At 44.9% G+C, this 10,267-nt stretch overlaps 2 protein-coding genes across 2 annotated transcripts in view; both read right to left on the bottom strand.

The window, feature by feature from the left end:
* Positions 1 to 216, bottom strand: part of LOC103782159 (feather keratin 2-like) — a 1,762-nt gene extending 1,546 nt beyond the window's left edge. Inside the window, exon 1 of the mRNA XM_008949908.1 lies at positions 19 to 216. Within this exon, the coding sequence (XP_008948156.1) occupies positions 19 to 216 (198 nt within the window). The remainder of the gene's footprint in view (positions 1 to 18) is intronic.
* Positions 217 to 6,412: 6,196 nt separating this feature from the next.
* LOC103782156 (feather keratin 1-like) lies at positions 6,413 to 6,741 on the bottom strand. The gene is given in 2 exon segments (XM_008949904.1): positions 6,413 to 6,548; positions 6,550 to 6,741. Coding segments are annotated over 2 exon segments (294 nt in total). The 5' UTR covers positions 6,708 to 6,741.
* Between the last annotated feature and the right edge of the window lie 3,526 nt (positions 6,742 to 10,267).

The raw sequence follows: 10,267 nt of genomic DNA, 5'->3' as shown, positions 1-10,267 counted from the left end.
GCTGAGAGAGCCCCCGACGGCTGCAGATGCTGAAGATCCCACGGCGGTGTTCTGGGGGAAGGAGCTGAGGATGGGTCCAGGTAGGGTGACCACCACGGGAGGGGGTTGGATCACCACCGTGGAGTCCTGGCACTGCCTCACACAGGGCTCGTTGCAGCTGTTGGCCAGTGGGGTTGGGCTGCAGGAGGTGGAAGGACATCGCTCGTAGCAGGACATGGCTGTGGGATGGAGGTAAGTCTGAAAGAGAGGACCAGAAGTGAATGCAACGTGTAGGAGTCATACTGCACGTATATTTACTCAGCTCTGGTATCAGCACAACAGGAGCTTTCCAGGGATCCTTTTATGGGTTGAGTAAGGTGTGACTTGAGCAGGAAACACGGTTCTTAAATATGCTACAAGAAGATGGAGGCTGAAATAATCCTCTCTTACTTGTTGGTGATCCAATAGAATAGCTGGCAGCAGAACAAAAGGACACATACCTCTATCATTACTTTAATTCTAGTATTTTGCTTGGCTGTATGTCTGGAAAGATGTTATTGAGATCCAGCCCCAGGTATTCAGGGCATTGTAGAAGTAGTAATTATGAGTATTGCCTAGCCACAAATGTACTTAGGAGTAGAGTTCAATAGACATCTGGAAAATTAAATGAAGAATTATTTTCCAGGTTCTAATTTTGCCTACGAAGAGATACAAATTTCAATATAGTTGAGTGTACTTGAAGCTGGTTTTGGAAATCTTTCCCAGACAACTTGTCCACAAGAACTACCACCTATGAGAAAACCAGGAGTTCCCTGCACACTCCTTTTACCTGCTCCCAACACACTAACAAACACAAGGTTCACTGTTTCCTACGCCCATCTCAGTCTGTTTGGAACTCAGCTCTCCTCTATTTTTGCTGTTCTTTCCCCTTGTCCTCCCAGTCCCTGAAGCCATTTCTGTAAGCTTGCAGATGTCATTGCACCATGTAACAATTTCAAAACCTAGCAACTGTAAGACACCAAGCAGAACTTTTTCATGATGTCCATCATGCTAAAGTCCATGTTGATTATTATACCAGAAGAAGGTTGAGGATATGTGACCAGAGCCAACATCCCTGCAGAACTCAGCATGACTATTCCTTCTAATCTCAGTATGCAGATTCATTTTGTCTTCATTTAGAAAGTGGCATTTAGAGCTCAGCTCTTGTGGTTTGACATAATTGATTTTTAAAACCCACAAACCTCACCTTTAATCCTTCCTAGTTTAGCTGCTCTCCAGTCGTTTCTCAGTACCTGGTTCATTTTATCCTCTTGTTTCCCACTCTGCCCAGTAATAAATTCATCATAACAAAAATGGGAACACTGAAGAAGCCTCCCATGGAATAAACAGCAAAGAAAAGGATTTTTCTGGATGGCATTTCTGAAGACAAATGCATCCTCCTTTACACTCTTGTTTTCATATCAACCCAGCTGAAATCTTAGATGGATCTAGAAACAGATGATGGATAAGACCCTTAAAGATATACAATGCACATTGCTACTTGAAAGATGACTGAGCACACAGATCTCTGTAGTCATAGAATGGTTTGAGTTGGAAGGCACCTTTAAAGATCACCCAGTCCCAAACCCCTCACAAAGCTGTTCCAACCATTCAGGTTTTTGGGTTTTTCTAAGTCACTTAGCTTGTCTGAAAACCCCTATTTGTATAAATTTATTCCACCATTTCAAGGATCAATACGGCCAAGTTGGGAGTCCAGAAATACCTACAATTCTAACAGCAAAACCCAACTTTATAAAGAGAAAAACTCTTCCCCCCCAACCAATCCAGCAACTAGAACACTGCGGAGAAAAAAAGAACAGCAAAAAAATTGTTAAGAAGGCAAGAATTCAGCAAATAGAAAAAGAGAAGTAGATTTGAACTAACCTTGTTCACAAAAGAAGAAAAAAGGAAGAGAAGTGGTAGGAAGGACCCAGAGTTGAGTTAGCTTTTATACTGCATCTCAGATGGCCTGAGGACCACAGACATCCTTTGTGCATGGAATTATTTACCGACAGGTATGGCCTGAATGCAAAATGCTTCCAACTGATTAAATGTTTTTTTTTTTACTTACCATTTATTACTTTGTTTTCATTTCCTTATCTTCTGGCATACATATTCTGTCACACAAGTTTCTCTCATCTTCTGGTATTATGGGCCAAATTTATTCCAGTGCCACCTTCCAGTCACAACAAAATTTACTCTCCAGTGCATGTTTCACTTTAGTCATAAGGAAAAATATTAGGAAGAACTTATACCATACATAATTCATCATTCAAAGGTGTTCTGTTATTAAGAATATGAGTGTAAATTCTTAATAAACTCTGGTCTCCACCAATGCTTACGAAGCTCTGGCTCCAGCCAAGCGTAAGAACAATCTGGACTGAATTTCTGTGTTTTGTGAAGGCCTTGCAAAAAAGCACAAGCATCTACACACCTGAAATCCAACTGAGTACAATAAGAAAGAATCAGAACCCTGTGTGAAATCCAGAGGAAATATCCTATTATATGAAATTTGGGTAGTATCACCCTATTACACTACAGCAACACGGCTTGAGACACAGGGAGGCATTTAAAACTGATTTATCAGTTCTTTTACAAAGAGAACCTATAACTCCCTTCTGTACCCTCTCAGACCACAAATACAAATAGCTTCACAAGTCATCCGGAGGACACATAAATTTTAGACTATTTTGAGGTATTATCCTTGCACAAACTGAACTGTGGAACCATTGGGGGAAAAACCCACACAAGGGCCTGGCTGTGATTATTTGTTCCCTCACTACAGACTGCAGTGCAACAGTGATTGCACTGAAGACTGATGGAAGTTCATTGCACAAGTGGAATATATATGTACAAAATTTTAATGGTTTTTAACTTTATTTTGCAATCCCTTCTATACAGACTTCAGGGTTTGAAGCCCTCCTAGAAAAAGTTACCGAATATTGTGCGTGAGGATTCATAGACACCTGGGAAATAAAAGTTACTGGTCTTAGGTTCCTAAAGAAGAACTTCTTAGTCCTTCACTATTTTCATTAACTGCATATTCATAGAATTAAGTTATCAAACTGTTCATGGTATAGGATGAGGTTTTCACAGCTCCATCATCCATCCAAGAGGGTGTCTTTAAAACCTCTGAACCAAGATCATTCCTTGTTTTCTATAAGCCCATGCACAGATTTACACTTTCACAAAGAGAAGACATTTGTATTTTAAGAAACTCTATGAAAACCAGCCCTGAACTGTTCTTCAGAGAAAAACGACCTTTTACAAATTTTTAAACTGCTTTTCCATATTTCAATAACATTATCTAAAGTGACCCACTTAGACTCTTAAATATTCCCCTTCCTTTCCAGACCTAAACAATGCTACCAACCCATAAATGTGTCCATATAAAAAATAATAAACATGTACATTTTTGAAACATAAATCCTTCTGTAGCACCAGGTGCTTACTGGCACCTGCAAGACTTGTGAAAATACCCACAGCAGTTTTCAACACTCCTATTCTGCTGCCTTCTAATGCAAGAGCTCCTATTTGGTATAATACCCCACATTTTAAAAACAAACTCTTCAGAGATGACTGCAATATTTTCATAAAGACTCCTGAAGTGTCTGGTGACGTCTGGCTCCACTCCACACTGGTCTAATTGGCTCAATGAACTCATCCGAGAGGCTTGAAGCCCTCCTTGGAGATTTCCTCTGAGATTTTTTTTTAAGGATGGTGAGCAAGTTAACTGGCAATTGTTCTTAAGTGGGTCAGACAGGGAATTGCACACAAAGAGTTTTAGTAAATGTGTGGAATGTGATCTCAGATCTAGGAGACACCCACAAGCTAACAAATTGCTGGGGAGCTGAAAAAGGTCTTTATTAGACTGTGCTTGGAGTAATTTTGTATTGACACTAACAGAGTCAGTATAAAAGTACCAAAAATTAAAAGTACCCATGAATTGTGAAGATGAAAGAATTTTTAATGTGTAAAGTATACTTGTCATGTAATACCAGGCTGAACCTAGACTGGAAAACAAAAGCAAAATAATTTCATTATCAAGAAAATGTTCCACTTGCAAAAATACATGTGGGAACAAATTCATGCAAAAAAGGATGCCTCAATCAGCTCATAAATTTGTAAACATCTATATGCACAATTATTGTACCCATTTCTCCAATCTTAACGTACAAAGAGGACGTGGCTTTCAAACTGATGTTCACATTCTTCAGGAGCTGTCTCCCTAACGAAACATTTAATGAAGTCATCAACATGCTGCACAAACCCTCCGTGATGCCACGCTGTCTGAGGATGGCTGGTTCCAAGACACTGCTTTCTTTTTTCTTTTAAATCAGCAAGCAGATTTAGGGGCTTATGGTGGAGCATAGGCCCCCAAGCTTTTCCTTTCACAGTGAGCACCACAAACATGCTTTTCATCACATGCTCTTGTTGGACACAAGCCACTCGACCAGGCATTTCATTCTCTATTCCTGTGCTCTTTATACTACCTGTTTGCTTCATAGAAAAACACCTTCCTGCCACCAAGAACGAAGCTGTTCTTTGATGTACATCAGAGTGCAGTGATTCCTCACAGATCTGAATGAATAACTAATTACTTCAGCCATACCAGTTCTGTCAACAGGGCACCACGTGTACACACACCCATCCCTTCATTATGTGTTTAGAAAACACATTTCAAATACATTGAAATCGATTTTTAAGCAGAGACTCCACTCAGACTAGTACCTATTGATAAACCATCTTTCATACTTTGCTGCCTCAGGCCACAGCCTAAGAGTGGACACATCCCATCTCTCTATTTTCCCCCCCCACCCCAATTGGTAACTTTGCAAGTAATCCTTAAGCAAAGAAAATGTAGAACATCAGTCTAAAACATTTGAAAAAATAAACCTACCTCTTTTCCCCTCCTGTGTGGGCATTTGGACTGGTTCCAGCAGTAAATCTAAAGGCCAGGTATCTTCCCTCTGCTTCCGCCACTGTTTCTACCACAGCAATATGATACTTAAGTTTTCAAATAGATGTCTGTGGTTTCTAAAGGAGAAAACCCTGCGTGAGCTACAGAGTCATCAGAAATCACACAACTCTCATCCCTACTGCTTCCCTGTGTTATGTCCTGCTGCACTCCATGGAGCTCCAGTGGGAGAGCAAAGGAGTCAGATTAATTTCTCAGAGCTTATGCACCTACAGAAAAGGCTATTCTTTATTATTCTTTGATGTCTCTTAGTTGCACACAACATGCTGAGTTCTAACAGCTTGGAGAAAATTCCTACATGGTGAATAACAGGATTAAACCCAAACTGTTCTTAAGGAAAATACGTATGGCCGTTTGTCTAGGTCTTGACTCATGTAATTTTTCCTCTACATTATGAGAGCTCATGCATGGATTAGCTAAGGAGTAAGATTTATTGGATTTTGTTTAAGGCTTGAAAGAGAAGACATCAAAGCCAATCATAAAAATTTACTAATGATGCAGCCATGTAGAGTCTGAATACTCTGATGAGATTTGAAGACTCACCCACCTTTGAAGCCTTGAGTCAAGATCACTCAAAGCGTGTCACGGTTAAAGCTTCTATTCTATCCAGTACTATTCAGTCAAACAAAAACCAGCAAACCAAGTGCTGCTACTAAAACACTTAATTACGCACTTCCAAATTCCTAGAGTTTCAAAGATGCCAAAATAAGTGATAAAAGCAGAAAGCTCCCAACCTGAAATATCACAACTATACTTTTACACATGGATGTGAAAATTTGTTGGAAAAAAGTAGAAGAAATATATGTAAACCTGTTCAATTCTTCAGAAGAGTGCAAAAAAGAAAGAAATTATTTTTATCACCTTGATTGTGGTGACATTTCAATACACATGTTCCACTGAAAAGGTGCTCTGCATAGATTTTCATATAATGACAAATTCCTCCTCAAGGGGATGAAATAAAGGATAAGAAAACCACAAACAAAACTCAAATTTGGATGCAACATCAGTTTAATGATAAAAAGACAAGTAGTACTCTGAAAACGAAAGGATATATACATTTCTATAAGGGAAAGAAGTGATTTAAACCATTCCAGCTGAAACACAGCAAGCAAGACTGCTTCTCCTTATTTCCTGAACACAGCCCCTCCACTGAACATTGACAAGTACAGCATTCTATCAACTCAAAGTGAAACTCAAAACCACAGATGCAAGGAAAGTAGTCAAAAGCAGGAATTTCAAGGATCAGACAACATGTTGGCAATGTGTCCAGACAGCATGTTACTCCCTTCCCTCATTGGCAGGAGGGCACAAGGGTGCTCAACCCATCTGGAAACCGTGGCCAGCAGCTCCGTCCTCAGTCCGGCACCTGGCTTTGGGCTTCCTGGTCGATGCACTCCATGGAGATCTGGCCCACCTTTAGCAGGGCAGGCACCTTCTGCCACAGTAGCGGCCACCAATGCCAGAGAGGCCAAAGCCCCCGGAGTTGATGGGCACTCCCTCCTCACTCAGGATGTTGCCCACGGCAGCGGATGCTGAGGATCCCACGGTGGTGCTGGGGTAAGGAGCTGAGGATGGGTCCTGGCAGGGTGACCACCACGGGAGACGGCTGGATCACCACCCGGGAGTCCTGGCACTGCCGCACACAGGGCTCGTTGCAGCTGTTGGCCAGTGGGGTTGGGCCACAGGGGCGGCAGAGATCGTAGCAGGACATGGCTGTGGGCTGGAGGTGCACCTGGGAGAGAGGACAGGGAAGGCACAGGCAGCAGGTGAGGTGCAGCCTGACAGCCTGCTCAGCGAGAGCAAAGGCTCAGGCTGGGCAGCAGGGACAGCCTGCCTGGGGAGCAAGAGATGTTAAAGAACCCCAAACTCATTGGGGACCCTCTAAAGAAAGCCCAAGACCTTCTCCCAATTCCCCCCACAGTGACAAGGAAAACAGATGCTGGGAGCAGTGTCAGGGAGACAGAATCCCACCAAACCCTACACCCCAAGAAAAAGACTGAGTCTAGACCAGGAGTGAAAGAGTGGAACAAGAGCAAGAGAAGAGTGAGGCAAAGGCGGTTGCAGCTCACCTTGTTCACCAAGGAGGAGAAGGCAAGAGCAGTGGATGAAGGAGCCTGCAGTGGCTCTGCCTTTTATACTCTCCAGACCGCCCCAGGCCCAGAGGCAGCCTTGGCTCATGGAAATGTGTTTACCAACAAACTCATCTTCCATGCAAAACATCATAATTAAAGAAATGAGGACACTGGTTTTGCTCTTTGCAATGCTGCCTTTTCATTTCCTTTGTGGCCCTTCAGCCACACAGGCTCCTTTCAATTGACACTATTAGAGGGCAAAATACTTCCCAGGGAAAATGACACAGAAGTAAAAGAAGAATGATCCCAAAGTACAGTGCCTGAGCAAGGAAAATGTAGAGACAGTAGATGGGCACAGCCCAGAGCCCACCTCAACCATCAAGGAATGCCATCAAGCAGGACAGTCAGCCCACAGGCCTGGAGCAGATCCAGCAGCAGTAATCTCGGTCCATAACAGCCACTCATTGCTGACCAGGGCCATAATGACCAGGCAGACCCAAGGAGAGGTTGGGAAATCAGTGGGCAACCTCAGGGGGGCTCTTGCTCAGGCATGAGCAAATCAGCAGAAGAGCAGGAGGCCCACAGTCCTGCCAACAACTTGAGGAAAGGTTTAAGGGCTCAGGACAGAGCCTAAATAGAGCCCAGGGACAGAGGGAAGAGGAAGAGACCCCAGGTGGGGCTGCTCAGGGCTGTTAGGCTTGTTACTGCACTCAGGCCACTGATGGGCAAGAAGAGGAAATCTCCTGTGCACCTGGGACACAGGACACCAGTTCTGACTACCACAACAATGGGTGGAAGGACTCATTCCTTCAAGAGAGAAAGCTGAGGTTCATTTCATCCTGCAAAATGAGTTTTTATTTCTAAGGCTCCTTTTGATCACACCCTTGACCCAGAAAAGCCACAGGGAAAGGCTCCTACCAGACCTTGATACTCCCAAAATCAGAGCTTATGGTGGGGATCTGCCCAAGGGCTCCAATGTCCTGCCCCGACCAGCTCTCTCACATCATGTCCTGCAGATGCCTTCTACCCTCCCTGGTACGATCCTTTCACCCCACCTTGTTTCTGCTGCCAGCTTGGCATGGCTCATGGTTCTTGATGAAGAGTGCTTGTCCTGAGCACCTTCCAGCCCAGCAGGGCCCAGGGGTTGTGCTGAGAGCAAATGCTTGCAGGGAAGATGGGGCTTTGGCTATGGGGATAGGCACTGTAGGGGTTCCTACAGTGTGCAGGACAGTAGAAGGGGTGCTCCTCACTCTACATGAAGTAGGACTGGGAGTCACGGGGTAAAACATCACCCGTGGAGGACTGAGGATGTGGAGGAAGGGTTAGGCAGCTTGTCCTTACCTACACCCCAGTGTGGCTGGAGCAAGCACCACATCCCAGTGCAGTTCACCACACCAACTCCATGCAAAGTCCGTGCATGAGCAAGGTCACTTCCTTCCCTGATCAGGGAATCACAGAATTGCTGTGGTTGGAAAGGACCTTTAAGATCATCAAGCCCAACCATTAGCAATCTCTACCAGGCCACTTCTTCACCATATCCCTTAGCAGCCCATCTAGATGGCTTTTAAATACATCCAGGGATGATGATTCAACCACTTCCCTGGGAAGCCTTTTCCAGTCTTTGATCACCCTTTCAGTGTAGAAGTTTTTCCTATGGTCTAACCTAAACCTCCCCTGATGTAACTTGATTCCAGCTCTTCTTGTACTGTCAGCTGTGGCATGTAAGGAGAGTCCCACACCCACCTCCCCACAATCTCCTTTCAGGCAGTTGTAGAGAGTGATAAGGTCACCCCTCAGCCTCCTCTTCTCCAGGCTAAACAACCCCAGGTCCTTCAGCTGTTTCTCATAAGGCTTATCCTCAAGATGCTTCACGAGCTTTGTTGCCATTTTCTTCACCCTCTCTAGAACCTAAATGTCCTTGTCCTGTGGTGCCCAAAGCTGATCCCAGTGCTCAAGTTGTGGCCTCACCAGTGCTGAGTACAGTGGGACAATCACTTCTCTAGTCCTGCTGACTACACCATTCCTAATAGAAGCCAGGAGCCCATTGGCCTTCTTGGCCACCAGGGCACAATGCTGGTTCATGTTCAGACGGCTGCCAACCAACACCCCCAGGTCCCTTTCTGCTCAGCAGCTTTCCAGCCACTGCTCTCCAAGTCTATGGCTTTGCATGGGGCTGCTGTCGCCCAAGTGCAGGACTCAGGCCTTCGCCTTGTTAAATCTCATACAATTTAACTGGTCCAGCCTGTCCAGGTCCCTCTGAAGGGCCTCTCTACCCTCAAGCAGATCAATGCACCCACCTAACTTGGTGTCATCTGCAAACTTACTGGGGGTGCACTCCATCTCCTCACCAAGATCATTGATAAAGATGTTAAAGAGGAGCAACCCCAGCACTGGGCCCTGGGGACACCACTTGTGACCGGCCACCAACCAGATTGAGCTCCATTCCCCACCTCTCTCTGGACCCGGCCATCCAGTCAGGGCATGATCCCGAGGAGTGTGCACCCATGAGGCCTAGAGCAGCCAGTTTTGTGATGAGAATGCTGTGGGGCACAGGATCAATTGTTTTACTAAAGTCGAGATAAACATCCACAGCCTTCACCTTGTCCACCAGCTGGGTCACCTTGTCACAACAGGAGATGTCAGCGGTCTTTGAGCTCAGCACATAAAAAACAATGGCTGTATCTGGAGAGTGTGTTCTTTCCTTCATATGGTGTGCAGAGGACAGCGAGGGACTTGCTGAATGCCCTCAAGTCAGCCTCATGAGCCACAGGCCATGTAAAGTACCACACAGTGACTGTGCGTCTCTGCCAGCAATGCTGAGCACTTCACAAAGGGAGCTGGGGGGCACACAGAGAACATTATGGGGCAGAGGTAGAAGATTCAGACTCCTTGAACATCTGCCACACACCACATAAGTCTTGGAGCCATGGAAAGCATCGCAAGGGTTGGCAGAGACACGACGAGTCTGGTGATCAATTTAAAGGAAATTGGGTGGCTTTGGGAGGGCTTTCTGACATGTATATGACCAGAAACACTCCTGTCCAGGCTGACAGTTCCAGTGGCATTCTTATTCACCAAAGAAAGTTGTGACTCCACTGCTTTGCGTCACCCATGCTTTACCCTCCAGAGCAAGCCATGTCCACCTGGACACCTGGGCACCCCAAGGGGGAAAGAACACAAGGAGACATCAGGATACAAT

Source organism: Merops nubicus, unplaced genomic scaffold (genome assembly GCF_000691845.1).
Source record: "Merops nubicus isolate BGI_N331 unplaced genomic scaffold, ASM69184v1 scaffold12641, whole genome shotgun sequence".
In the NCBI taxonomy this organism is placed as follows: domain Eukaryota; kingdom Metazoa; phylum Chordata; class Aves; order Coraciiformes; family Meropidae; genus Merops; species Merops nubicus.
Note: the sequence above shows the minus strand (reverse complement) of the source record. Positions and strands in the feature narration are given on the sequence as shown.